This window comes from Archocentrus centrarchus, chromosome 19 (assembly GCF_007364275.1).
Source record: "Archocentrus centrarchus isolate MPI-CPG fArcCen1 chromosome 19, fArcCen1, whole genome shotgun sequence".
NCBI lineage: Eukaryota > Metazoa > Chordata > Actinopteri > Cichliformes > Cichlidae > Archocentrus > Archocentrus centrarchus.
In genome coordinates, this window is record NC_044364.1 from 25,409,720 (window position 1) to 25,423,880 (window position 14,161).

Here is a 14,161-nt window from a genome sequence, read left to right on the forward strand (position 1 = left end):
GAGAGACAGGCCAAAAGACATGCTGTGGAAGAGAGTCAGAAATTAATAATAACTAATGATTAAATGCAGAGTGAGGTATAAACAGAGTAAAAGAATTGTTAGAAGTATTGGACATCACAGACCTCGGTTTTTTTTCACCATAACACATTAGAAATGGCTTCAGATGAAATGTTGAAACAAAATAAATGGTTTGAAACTCAAATGCACAGTAATAAAGAGATGATACAGAAAATGGAAAAGTGGCTATCTGTCAAATACAAGTACAAAGACAATGGTAATGATGACAATAACGATGATGATGACAATTAATGTTGTGATGGTAAAGATGATGCTGTGTCCAATGATGTTTTTCTATAACTGCTGATATTGATGATATTGGACCGAATGACAGCATTTCTAATGTTGGTGGTAAAACATGTTTGTCAGCTGGTTATTGCAGTTATGGGTCTTTAAAATCATCAACCTCATCAGCATGCATCGAAGCAGAGGCTGAAAGGGCTGCTCTTGTTACAATGGCAGCTGCTCTTAAGGAAAAACATAAACTGGAAGCTCAGGAGAAGCAAATAAGACAAATGCAGGAATTGCTCCAATTGCAAAGTCAAGTTGCTGCTCATACTGCAAGAGTTACTGTGCTTAAGTACAGAGGTTCAAGAACTTATTCAGATGGTATGTATTCATATTTGGAAAATGCAAGACATAAACCTCAGTTCAAAATTGCGTTAGCCCTGCAACAGGCTGGCGACCTCTCACCCTATGTCAGCTGGGATAGGCTCCAGCCCCCCTGCGACCCTGAACAGGATAAGCAGAAGAGAATGGATGGATGGAGGAGGAATGAACACTGCAGTGCCAATGGAAGTACATCCCTAAGAAATTTGTTTACAACAAGGCGGACCTAAAGCTCACGCTCATGCTCAAGGTTTCATACTGCACATCACCAGAAATCCAATATGCATTTAAGACAGGATCCCATTTGGTGTACTGATATGATGCAATCGAATGTTCATAATAATTTTCTTGACATTATGAAATGCCAAAATGACATTTCAGCTCTGTTGGTGCAGCAACAGTCTTCATTATCACTACCTCCAAGAGACATACCAATCTGTGAGTACAGAACATTTATTAGAACATTTGAGCATAGCATTGAAGAAATGACTAAATGTAGTGTGGATTGTTTATTTCTTGGAGCTGTATACCAGAGGACAACCTCAGGAATTGGTCAAGAGCTGTCAACATGCCACCTGTTAGAGGGTATCAAAGAGCGAAGGTGCTTTTACAGCAACACCTTGGAAATGATAAGAAAATATTCACTGCATATATGGAGAAAGAAGCTTTGCAAGCTTTTGTCTTGTTTCTGCATGTGTGCTGTTTACTGTGTAAAGAGGATCATAGATTGGAGGTCTGCCCCAAAATGAAAAGGAAGTTGCACAGAGAGAAACCTGACTTTTTTTAAAAGAGAGAGGTGTCCGCTTTGGATGTTTACCTATTGTGCAATAAGTAAAAACTGTCACAGTTGTATATCGTGTGGGTTGTGTAACTTGAAAAATCCGACCCTCCTCCATATTCCTTCAAAGGAGAAGGAAAATAAATTGAATATGGAAGAGCATCACAAAACAGTCCTGCAGTTTCTTTTACAACTTAGCTGGAGTGCAAGGCTCCATCTTGTCAACTGTACCTGTACAGATCAAGGCTAAAGAAGGTAGCACAGTTTTAAAGGCCTATGCATTTTTGGATCCTGGTAGCACAGCCACATTTTGAACTGAGCGACTCATGAGGGAGTTAAAGGTAAAGGGGAGACATTCCAAAATCCTGATAAGAACAATGAACCAAGAAAAATCTGCAGTCACATAATTTTTGGACTGGAAGTAGCTGCACTCAATAGTAACAGTTACGTTGACTTGCCTGATGTGTACACACAATGTAAGATGCCTGTAAATCATAACATCCCACAATAAGTAGAGTTGAATGCTTAGCCACATTTAAGCTCTGTAGAAATTCTAATCATTGATGCTGATGTTGAGCTCCTAATTAGAACTAATGTTTCAAAGGTAATGAAACCATGAAAGATGGTACATAGTACAAGATGGTGATTGACCTGAGTGACCTAAATGTTGAGTGAAAAGAGAAGAGAAATAATGGCTTCTGTTTCCAGTAGTGGACTGGATATAACTCAACAAAAGAATAAAGTTGAAAAGCAGATGAAAAGGTTTAGGGCCACAATGGGGTGGTCAGTGTTTACTTGTTGATACTGAAAATGCAGAAAATGTCTGCATTGCCAAAATGAAAGGTTTAATGATAAAAGAAGGACATTTCGAGTGCTTGAAAACAAGGAACAGGAGTAACAAAATGTAGTCATCTTTACAAACTTGATCCAGTAATGGCAAATGGATTTTTGAGAGTTGGAGGAAAGCTTAATAAAGCAGCCATGCCTGATGATATGAAACGCCTAGTGATTCTTTATAAAGACCCGCACATCTCCACTGAGTTTACATCTCATTCATGAGCAATTAGGACACTGTGGAAGAAATGAATTGCTGTCTCGACTTCACCAACGTTATTCATTTTTATTAATTCATAAATTACATTTCATGGTTTTTCATTTTATTAATTAAAAGAAAGGACAAGTTAAAACATGATTGATTTATTGCACTTCAGTCCACAAGATGGTGTTTGTGTTACATGTGCAAAAAAGAATGATTTTTGTTAGAAGAAGAAGAAGGAAACAATAACAAGAAAATAGAGTTATGTATTGATATGGCCATTTTCTTTTTGTTCAGTAAAAATCCATAAAAGACATACTGAAGTCCGGCCTTGTTTTGTTAGTAGTTGCAGTTAAGTTCCCACATTTTTTGGTGCCAAAACCAGGGAGACGGGCAGACTAATAAGTGACGATGGGTACCGTTAGCCATTAGCTGCAACAAGCTAACGACTGACACAGACCGAGACAAAGATGGAGCAGCTACAGAGACTCAAACAAAGACATGGAGTTATAAGAGCCACCACAACAAAACTCCTGCAATCTATTGAAGAGGAAATATCCAAGGATGCTGTGAGTTGTGACCAAATACAGGAGCTACTGTCTATGTTATCAGTGAAAGAAGCCAATTTTTTGGAGATGGAAAGTGATATTGAACAGGAGATACCACTGGATGAATTGGAGGTGGATTATCAGGATTATCAGGACCACTGGAAAATAAGAGCAACAAGACTAATTGATAGAGAGAGAGCTGCCACGAGCGAGCACAGATCCATCCGACTGAGCGATGTGAGCACCACCCCCTCCAGCGGGCTGACCAGCAGAGCAGTTGCCCAAGTTGTACATAAGCAAATATGACAGTGATATATCAGTGTGTCAAGAATTCTGGGACCAGTTTCAGACTGCGATCCATGATAACAGCAACCTAAGCACAACTGAAAAGCTCACATATCTCAAGTCATATTTAGTGGGTCCAGCAGCTAGAGCCATCGCAGGATTAAAGATAACAAAGGGCAATTACGACTCTGACATAGAAATGCTCAGAGAGAAGGTTGGAAGAAATGACCTGATTGTGAGTGCACACCAGGGTTATTATAGTTAACGAAAACGAACGAAATAACGAAAACTGAAATTGAAAAAACATTGTCGTTAACTGAAATAAATAAAAACTAAAATTAAAAGGAAGAAACGACAACTAACTAAAACTGAATTGTGAGTTTACAAAACTAACTAAAACTAACTGAAATTATAGATATTGTTATTTTTTCAAAAGTCTTGTGGATTGATATGAAATCATTTTTTTCCTCTCTCCGAGTTTAAGCTCGGAACGCCGTCGGGCAAATGGGTGCGCATGTGCGTGCGTGCGCACACCGCGCTGCTCCTCAGAGAGTCCCATGTGGTGTTTTTTTTTTTTTTACTATGATAGCATAGATAGCAGCGAGTGTCTTGTTGTGGATGATGTTGTGGATGATGTACGGAACACTTCTTAGTCAGGAAAAAAAACACCAACATCAAAGTAGACCTGAGAAGCGCACACAAGGCAGCTACGGAAACCGCTCTCATCCTACAAGGCAACCTGGCCTGCACCTCCAGAGAAACTGACTACTCGTCGGGTCAACGCAGCCCACAAAGTTGTGTTTAGTCCTTGTGCGTTTCCGGCTACTTTATCATTCAGATAATAACAATCAGGACTAATAATCAAAGCATCAATATAAGGACTCACAAATGTCAGCAAATTCCTGGAGGGAGCTGCTGAAACTATGGGAATGGACGTGAAGGAATGAAGAAAGTGAAAAAACAGGGACAAATATGTTTGCACCCTAAAAACTGAGCACAAAGAGCGAGGACCAAAAAACCCCCAGCACACAACCACAAGGTAATTAACACACGCAATCCAGCTATACATGCATAAATGCGGACATGAGGTCAGACACTTCCGTAGGCTACATAGGCCGCAAAGACCCTGCAAGTCTAATCAGCGAGCATCTAACCAAGCTAGCTCCAAAACAGAAGCAGCATCAGGTGGTGAGAACATCAGGATGCAGCTGGATTTGAGCTTTGACTCCTTCAAGGAGTTTGTTTTTGTCAAACACCACATGTAGCTGTTGTTAATCTGCTGCACTGAGGCTGAACTTTATTGGGAGTTTATTGTAGAATTTATCGAGTTTTGGAGTTCATATTGTTAGCAGTTTCTCCCTGTTGATGTTCATGTGTGTCCTTAATATTACACATTTAGCATGTAGTTCTGCTGTCTGTGAACAGTTGGTTGCTGAATTTATTTCTTTAAAGGGTATTTTTAAAGCGTACCTGATTAAGTATGAAAATACTAAAACTAATACTGAAACTAACTAAAACTAAGCATAAAACCAAAAATAAAAACGAGCAAAACCACTCTGAAAACTAATTAAAACTAACTGAATTAGAGAAAAAAAAGTAAAAACTAACTAAAACTAAACTATAATGTAAAATCCAAAACTATTATAACCCTGGTGCACACATATCAAAACTGCTAAGCCTGAGCCCAGTTAAAAGATCATCAGACACTGTTGCTCTCAGAACACTATATGATGAGTGTGAAGTCCAGATTAGATGCTTAGAAGCCCTGGGAGTAGTGTCAGACACATATGGCGGATTACTGTGCCCTATAGACCCTTTTACTGTTTGTAAACAGTGATGACGTAGGTAGCGATACGCATGCATTTTGGAAACGTAAATACGGCAGAGTTCAATAGCGTTTCAATCTAGGAGAAGGGATTATCAACAAAATATTGTGAAAAATACCTGCAAAAATTAAGTTTGACCACCAGCAACCGACTCCGATCCCTGTGGTATGTTAGCAATTGGCCCAGTATCCGTGGGCGGATATATATAGGTGTATATGGTGGAGAAACCCAGTGTGAAGAGAAGTTGCAGCGCATATAAGTCACTTGATGCTTACAATTATGTTGTTTGCGGCCATGTACCGAAGCTTAAATATCATGACACAGACTCTGAATTTTGTGTGTTGAAGGCAGAAGTTCTTCCAAGTCAAAGACAAGGAAATAGGACCGCCGTGTATGAGGCTCGGGTCATTGTAAACAAGTCAGAGAACTACGTCCTCACAGCGAATTGTATCTGCACATCAGCGTAAGTACTTTGTCAAATTGCTTTTCTAGCTTACTAAGAGTTCTCCGACTGCAGAGATTATTGATTTACAATGAAAAAAAAAATACTGTTCCAGTCACACTGTGAGACACGCTCAACCATTCATATGTGAGTCTGCTCAGACTTTTGACTGGCACTGCATTTTGTAATCTACAGTGCGATTAAATATTAATTTAAAAATCAGGACTCTCTGAGTCTAGTGATGCCCCACCTGTAAATAGCCAGCCACACTACAGTTTAAAAACTAAATAGCCTACCAGCTAATGCTGTTTACTTTAGATACCTGACATCCTGGTATAAATAACGAAAGATAAATAACTTTACCTGATATAAAATGGGCGCTTCAAACGCAAGCATTTCTGATCCTGTCTTCAGTCCTGATTGTGTCCTCAGTCCAATTTTTATTAGTACATTTGATGGCTTGCAACCACAGACGCCTCTGTTTTCTCTTAAACAGCCGTGATCCCGTGGGATTTGGTACAACTTCCGTCCTCTTTTGGTAGAGTAGAAATTCTGACAGGCAAACACGCAACAGCCAGACATTTTGATGCTGATATCACTTTTAAATCACGTTTAAACGCTGAGCAGTCTCCTTGTTCTTATTGATTTGAATGGAGTAGCAGCTCACTTACGTTGCCAAAATGCACTCGCATCCTTTGATGACGTAGGCTGTAAAAGGGTCTATATTGATGCAAATGATCCCAGATGACCTTGCTCTTGCTTATACATGCAAGATAGGTTCAGAACATGAGCTGTGTGTGCCAGAACTCCTAGCCTTTCTAAAACAAGAAGTCGAAAGCAGAGAATGTGCCATGCACCTGGCCAAAGCAGGGGCCCAGAAATAAAGAACTACAGTCCCCTAACCAGCACAGATGCAAACCTGATCTAGCAAGTGGAAAATTCAGAATGTCAAGTCTACCATCAGTGGTTATGCTCTACACTAGCAGCTCGCAGTCCCCACAATGAAGTATATTCTGCAATAGCACAGGTCATAAATCTGAACTCTATACAGATAACACACTCGATATCAGAAAGGAAAGGCTGAAGAAAATGGGACGGTGTTTCATATGCTTAGGACAGTGACACCACACCAAAGTCTGCAAAACAAAAGGGATCTCATGCAGTGTGTGTGGATGGAGACAAAGCGTCTGTGGCTCCACAAACACAGAAGACAAGTGCAGTAAGGCAGAACATAGTTTTCCTGCAAACGGTGACTGCACTGGCACAGGGAACAAAGGGAACAACCAAAGTGCGTTGCCTCCTGGATGGAGGAAATCACCAGAACTTCATCCTGGCGAAGCAGGTTAAGGCAAGAGAGAGACTTTACAGCTTCACACCTTTGGTAGTAACACTCCAGTAGCAACAGAGTGCAATGTTGTAAGGCTAATCCTTAAGAACATACACAACAAGAAAAGAACTATTGAAATTGAAGCTGTTGAAACACCTCAGGTTAGCTCTGCAGTCATGCAGGTACCAGGAGAGCCAATCCAACAACAGCTGAAAAGAAGGGGACTGATGTCAGCAGATGTCTCAGGAAACATCAACAAGGACCTTGATTGGTGCTGATCACTACTGGAAAATGGTATCTGGTAAGGTTGAGAGACTGTCAGACCAATTAGTTGCCATTGAGACCATGTTTGGCTGGACAGTACAAGGCCCAGTGTCGCTGTTAAGCATGAGTGGAACTTCGTCTATGAAGATCTACACAGAGGAGATCACACAGGTTTCAAACCAGCTGCGTGCGTTCGGGGAAATAGAGTCTCTGGGCATCTCCAGCAAAGGTGAAGAACAGGAGGAGCACCTTGAGGCTCAAGAATATTTCAACAGCTCAGTCACTTACAAGGAAGGCCGATATGAAGTTAAGTTGCCATGGCAACAAGACAAACCAGAACTACCAGACAATCTGAGACTTGCCAAAAAGTGATTTGAAAGCCTGAAAAGGAAAATTAAAGGCTGATGACACTGTTTGAAAGATGCAATGATGTGATGGAGGACTATCCTCAACAAGGGATATGTGAAGATGTCCCGGAGACTAAGGTCACAGTTGATGCTAAAGACAACACCAACTACTACTTACCTCACCATACTGTGATAAGAGAGGACAAGGCAACAACTAAGTTGAGAATCTTTTTGATGCCTCTGCACATGAAGATGGCTGCCCATCTCTCAATGACTATCTGCTTACTGGACCGAACCTGAACCCAGACCTCCTCACCCTCCTTGTCAGGTTCAGGTTGCATCCCATTGCATTCATGGCAGAAACTGAAAAGGCGTTCCTTCAGATATCCATCGCAAAAGAGGCCAGGGATGTGTTGAGGTTCCTGTGGTGCACTGGTCGTCCTGATGCTGAGACCACAAATCTACATGTGCTGAGAATGACTTGTGTGGTATTCAGGGTTTCATCAAGTCCATTTTGGCTGGCAGCGACAATCAAAAATCATCTAGAGAAATACCAAAGAAGTCACTCGCAGGCCATCAACACTATTAAGGACTCTTTGTATGTCAACAACTTGATTGCCAGCTCAAACAATGTTAAAGAGGCTTATGCACTGACAACAAGTGCAAGGAAAATCCTGTCTGATGCAAGCATAAACCTCTGCAAATGGACTACAAACTCTCCTGAACTGAAGAGCAAGTAGCAGCAAGATGACTTTGACCTTTTCCCAAGGGCCTGAAACACATGGCTGTGTGTTAAAGGTGCCAGAAATAGATGACTTTGTCTTTAATCTGAAACACCTCATGGACATTTTCAAGGACAAAGAGAACAGGAAGAGGAGTATTCTGCGATCTTCTGCCAAACTGTTCGATCCCATGGGATTTCTGGCACCATTCACAATAAGAGTGAAATGTCTCTTCCAGGACATGTGGCAAAGAGGTGGGATGAGGAGCTGCCAGATGATCTCTCCCAAAGTTGGCAGCAGTGGTGTACAGAGCTCCTTCGGCTTAATCTGATTGCCATTCCTAGGTGGTATGGAGCTGGAAGGATGCAAAATATTCATGTGTTCAGTGATGCAAGTGAGAAGGTATATGGTGCAGCAGCTTATCTCCAAGGACAGACACCTGAGGGAGAGCCTATAAGAGACTAGTAAAGTCCAAATCCAGAGTTGCACACTGCCCTCACACTGCCCTGTCTAGAACTCATGGGGGCTGTGTGATTGCTGCCAGGATGGGTAGCATTCTGCTACAAGCTCTGAATATGTTGCCGAACCAAAGAACCAAAGATTGGTGGAATGTAAGAACTCACATTCCACCAATCTCAAGAAGGATGGTCTGGTACTCATTACGGAGGAGAAGACACCATGCCAGATTTGGAAAAATTGGGATCATCCAGGAAATCTTCCCAGGAAGAGATGGACTTGTGAGAGCTTGTGCAGTGCACACATCAGATGGGACAATATTAAAAAGACCAGTTCAACTGCTTTACCCCTTAGCATCTGATTAGATAAATGTCTTCATGGGGGGAGGGGATGTTGTATCTTTATTTCATTGTTATTAATTCATAAGTTACATTTCATGGTTTTTCATTTTATTAGTTAAAAGAAAGGATAATACTAGAGTGTCAGGTTACAAAGATTTGTCTTCTGCTGGAAGCTGTATGAAGACTGATTAGAACTCAGATTTCTATTTGAGTTATTGAATGTATGGACATTATGGACTGAACTTGTTATAGACCTGAAATTGGCTCCATTGTTTGTATAAGACTGAAATATGTTATTTTACAGTAACAATTAAGGGCTGGTGTGTTGTTGCCAATTTTTATGGCAACAACACACCATATTATGATTATGTTTATTATGATTATTATTATTATTGTCATCTGGTAAGGTCTAAATGTTTTTGTAGACTTTACCAGACAATATAAACCTGTGTACCCTTTGCCCCTGGTTTTAGATTGACTGTTTACACTATTTGAAGGAAGGCTTTAGGGGCACAGGTGTAGGGAATTAGGGCCAGGAGGAAGCCACACGGTTTTCAACTATGTGTGGTTGTTGATTCTGAAGGTTATGCCATGTTTTTAATCCTTTTTGCACTGTCTTTTGGAACTTATTTTTATCTCTTGATCACACACAAGTTTTTGCAGATATATTTAGGCTTCAGATAATATATAGTGTTTCAAAGTACTGGACATCGCAGGCCTCAGTTTTTTCACCACAACACATTGGAAATGTCCTCAAGTGGTCTTTTGGTGGTTGAATTACCACTATATCTACCTCAGCCAGCAGATAGTGTAGGAGATGTGAAAATTGCTTTGTTTTGGTTCAGTAGAGTCCATTTTGTGTATAAAGCATAATAATCAATGAAAATGTGGCAACTGAGTTTAAATCAAAACTCCAAACATATAACTTGGTTGAGGTTATGTGTCCAGAATAAGTAACTATGGTGATCTAGCCAGCTTAAAAAAGAGATCAGTATTTTTTTGATATAGGATTCTGGCTGTTTAAGAGTCCTGGGCTGTCTCTGATATATTTTTGTTTTATGCACAATATGTTTTAAATTGGTGTAGTCCTGGATTTATGTATTTTGCAGCTGTGTGTGAAAATTCACACTCCTCAGCTTTAGGTGAAGACTGTGAATCATTGTTTTAACAATGATGAACACCTATGCAGTATATAGTGCACATGCTGCACATACTGTACAGTAACCTGAACTTATAAAAATGCATGGAAAAAAAACTTACCATAGTGTTGTGGAGAACACTTAAGTTGTGAAGATCTGGTCTCACCTGCCTTCCCTCCTGTACCCTGGCCCCTTCATATCCGTGTAGAGGTCTGTGAGCAGAGATGTGGAAATGAGCTTGCTGTTCTGTAATCCAGGTGCAGCGATGGTGATCTGATTTACAGGAGTCTCAACGGGCTGCTCCTTCTCTGCGAAGGGTCCAGAAGCAGCGCTGCACGGCATCTACGTCCTTCAAGTCCGGACCCCATCTGCAAGACGGAGAAGATCAGGGATATCACAGGCACAAGATTCATCTGCTGTTTACATCTTTTTGCTAGCTCTGAAAAACACGAGTACAGGCGGCGAGACAGATGACGATCATGAAACCATCGGAATAGATTTTTTTCAATATATAATCTTAAAGCAGCACTGACGCTATATTAAACTGCCAAGAAAAGGACACCTTTACAGTATCCTAATTTCTCCCATGTCTAAAAACGTGGCGATTACACTGATGTGGCAGTACATGCTTGCGTGCATGCGCGCTCAGGCTGTGATCATTCATACACAATTTGGACAATTTTTCAATTATTTATTTGCCACAACACCATGCACCAAAAAACACACGAATTGGAAATGAAGGGAAAAAAAGACGCCGAGTTTACCTGAAGTAGTATCTTCTCCGTTGAGCTGTGCAGATCCTCCTCAATCCAGGTCAGTGAAGATAGTGGTTCCGCTCCATTTGCCCGTAACGCCGCACCGCATGTGACGTAGAGAGCCGAGGCGTGGAATAGATGGTCAACTAAAGTACAGCCCAAGGAAATCTCTATGATGCTATCATCCATCAGCTCGTAATTAAACTGCTGTGATTGTAGCAACTATGGTAACGAGATGACGGCTGCAGAGTAAGGTAGCCTTTATTGTACATGTAGATTTAAAGAGGGACCCAGTGGACAGCACCGCCCACCCCACTATCCGCCTCAATCACACCAACCCGCTGCATGTCCTCCTTTGCTATCCTCCATTAATTTTCTCTGTGGTCTTCCCCTTTTCCCCTTCTCTGGCAGCTCCATCTTCAACATCTTTTGTTTGTCGAGTATATGCACTATCCTTCCTTTGTATATATATTCAAACCTTGCCTCTCTTACTTTCTCTCCAAACCACTCAACCTGAGCTGTCCCTCTGATATACTGATTTCTAATCCTGTCCCTCCTGATCACGCCCACTGAAAATCTGAGTATTTTGAAATTTTCCACCTCTAGCTTTGTGTTTTTGTTAGAGTTACCATGTCTAAACTGTGCATCAAAGTGTGTCGTTTGGACACTACCATGTTGTAAACCTTCCCTTTCACTACTCCTCTGCCACAAGCCATTATCTCCAGAGGTGAGAAATAACGAAGTACAAATACTTCATTACTGTACTTAAGTATTCATTTTTCCAAGAATTGTCTCAACCATAGCAAGTTTATGATACTTTGAATATTAAAAATAGCAATACTCTCACTAAGCTTTGAACCTAATTACCCATATTCATAACTTATGTAAGGGTGATGCTACAGATGTTACAAGGATAAAACCTTTTGCAGTTTTTATGCCATTCCAAGTATTTTTTATATGGGAACAATCAATTACAATTATTATTGTGGAACTGTGGCCAAAGTCACAACTGTGAATACTTTATTGTGGTCTTCTTGTCTAATGGTGACAAAAATCAGGGGAGTTTTTTTTCCTCCTTTTTCTGACCTCAGCATGTTGAAGTTACTATTTATACTAGTAAAAGTTATTAAAATAGTGATAATTATAGGGAAGACATTTCTCTCTTTTCCATCTGTTTAATCAAACATTTTATACCTCAGTTATTGCAGTCGTTATGTTGTTCTGCAACTATGAATAACCTGACCAGGCTTGGAGCTAAAAGAACGGACAGCAGGGATTCCTTCTTCCTGAGCACAGGTACCTGTACTGTACTTTACCTGAGTATTATTTTTCTGTCAATTTTTACTTTTATTCCCTACATTTTTACATAAATATCTGTCGGTTCTACACCGCGGTGAAGTTAGTTTCAAGTTGGATATTGGACATTCAAGCTCCGCGAGTTAGCGGCATCTAGCTCACGGTTATTGCGATTGAGGGACTCAGATTTCGGCCAGCCACTCTCTACCGCTCTCTCCTCTCACACGCGGAGGTTCGCTTAGGGACTATCAATAAATTTCCGAAGCAAACACTCTTGAGAAACAAAAATAAATAAATTTCTTGTCTTGTGACCACATGTGACAAAACTAATATCAAATTATGCCAATAGATTACATCGGTGAGGCACACAATTCTTTATCCCATTTTAAGCCATTTTCAATTTTTTAGCAATTTTTTAAATCAAAAATTGTGATTTTCCTTCAATAGCTTCCAGGTCATGTGACCCACTGACTCAAAATCTGTGTGAAATTGTTCTTCTAGACAGGACAGGTGAGGCACACTCATTATTTTTTCCATTTTAAGCCTTTTTATATTTTTTAGGATATTTTTGGGTCAAAATTTAGGATTTTCCTTCAATAGCTTCCAGGTCATGTGACCCACTGACTCAAAATCTGTGTGAAATTGTTTTACTAGACAGTTGAGGCGCACTCATTATTTTTCAATTTTAAGCTTTTTTATATTGTTTAGGATTTTTTTTTTTTTGGTCAAAATTTAGGATTTTTCTTCAATAGCTTCCAGGTCATGTGACAGACTGACTCAAAATCTGTGTGAAATTGTTCTTCTAGACTGGACAGATGAGGCACAGCCTTAATGCCATTGAAACAAAGTACCATTTTATTTTCTACATACAATTTCAAACTATCTCTTTTGAACAATATTGAACAGAGTATAAAGGTTGCATATTAGCTGCACAATGGACATTTCCAGCCGCCTTTCTTTGCATTTTCATATTCTGTGCTCTTTATGTCTAGGCACAGGGCATGGAACCATCTGTCACAGTTGTCACACTGGATGTGTTAAAATATAACAGAAAACATATATGTTTAGCAGTATAGCAATACAGTACATACACTCCTCTCCTGTCACACAGTAGGGTGTTTACTTGCTTGTCATATGTTATTTAAAACTTTCTGACTACCTAGCAGGGTTATAATAGTTTTGGATTTTACATTATCGTTTAGTTTTAGTTAGTTTTTCTTTTTTTTTCTTTTATTCAGTTAATTTTAGTTAGTTTTCAGAGCGGTTTTGCTCATTTTTATTAGTTTTTATTTTAGGTTTATTGCTTAGTTTTAGTTTAGTTTAGTTAGTTTCAGTATTAGTTTTAGGTTTTCATACTTTGTCAGGTGCAAGATTCAAGGTACAATATGGAAGCAAACTTGTGTCATCAGGATCTGATTTTTAAATGCCATTGAATTTCTGGCACTGAATTTTTTTAATGCCGAAAAAAAGTGATTGAATTTTTTGCCTCTGAATTTAAGTCTCTGAAATTTCACTATCTCATTTTCAGTTTATTTTTCAATGATCAAAATTTCAAGATAAAAAATTCACCCTTTAAAAATTCGATGCAAATATTTTCGAGTACTCAAATGCGATAGGTCAAATTCAGTGTCTAAAATTCGCTGTCAGAAAATGCGGTGAAAAGTTATCCACCCCCAGGCAAGAGCAATCGATGCTGGCTGAAGTCAAACCAAACTCCAGCCAATCACACAACGCTTCTTTAGTCACGTGATACATGGCTGGCGCTGGGCGGGAAGACAGAAGAACTATGGCGGCCAGCAGTAACACTCCGGTAAGCAAATTATTCTTTTCTTACGTGTCTTTAGATAAATGCTATACCTGACACACACAATGTAAAAAACAGTAACTAGTGCTCCTAATGATACTTCAGTTACGTACATAAAATAGATTCGCT

The 14,161-nt window shown here is 39.9% G+C and overlaps 1 protein-coding gene across 1 annotated transcript in view; it reads right to left on the reverse strand.

The window, feature by feature from the left end:
• adgra1a (adhesion G protein-coupled receptor A1a) overlaps nt 1–10,425 on the reverse strand; it is a 36,814-nt gene extending 26,389 nt beyond the window's left edge. The window contains exon 1 of the mRNA XM_030754317.1: nt 10,299–10,425. Coding sequence (XP_030610177.1) covers nt 10,299–10,301 — 3 coding nt within the window. The 5' untranslated portion in view covers nt 10,302–10,425. The remainder of the gene's footprint in view (nt 1–10,298) is intronic.
• Nucleotides 10,426–14,161: the final 3,736 nt, after the last annotated feature.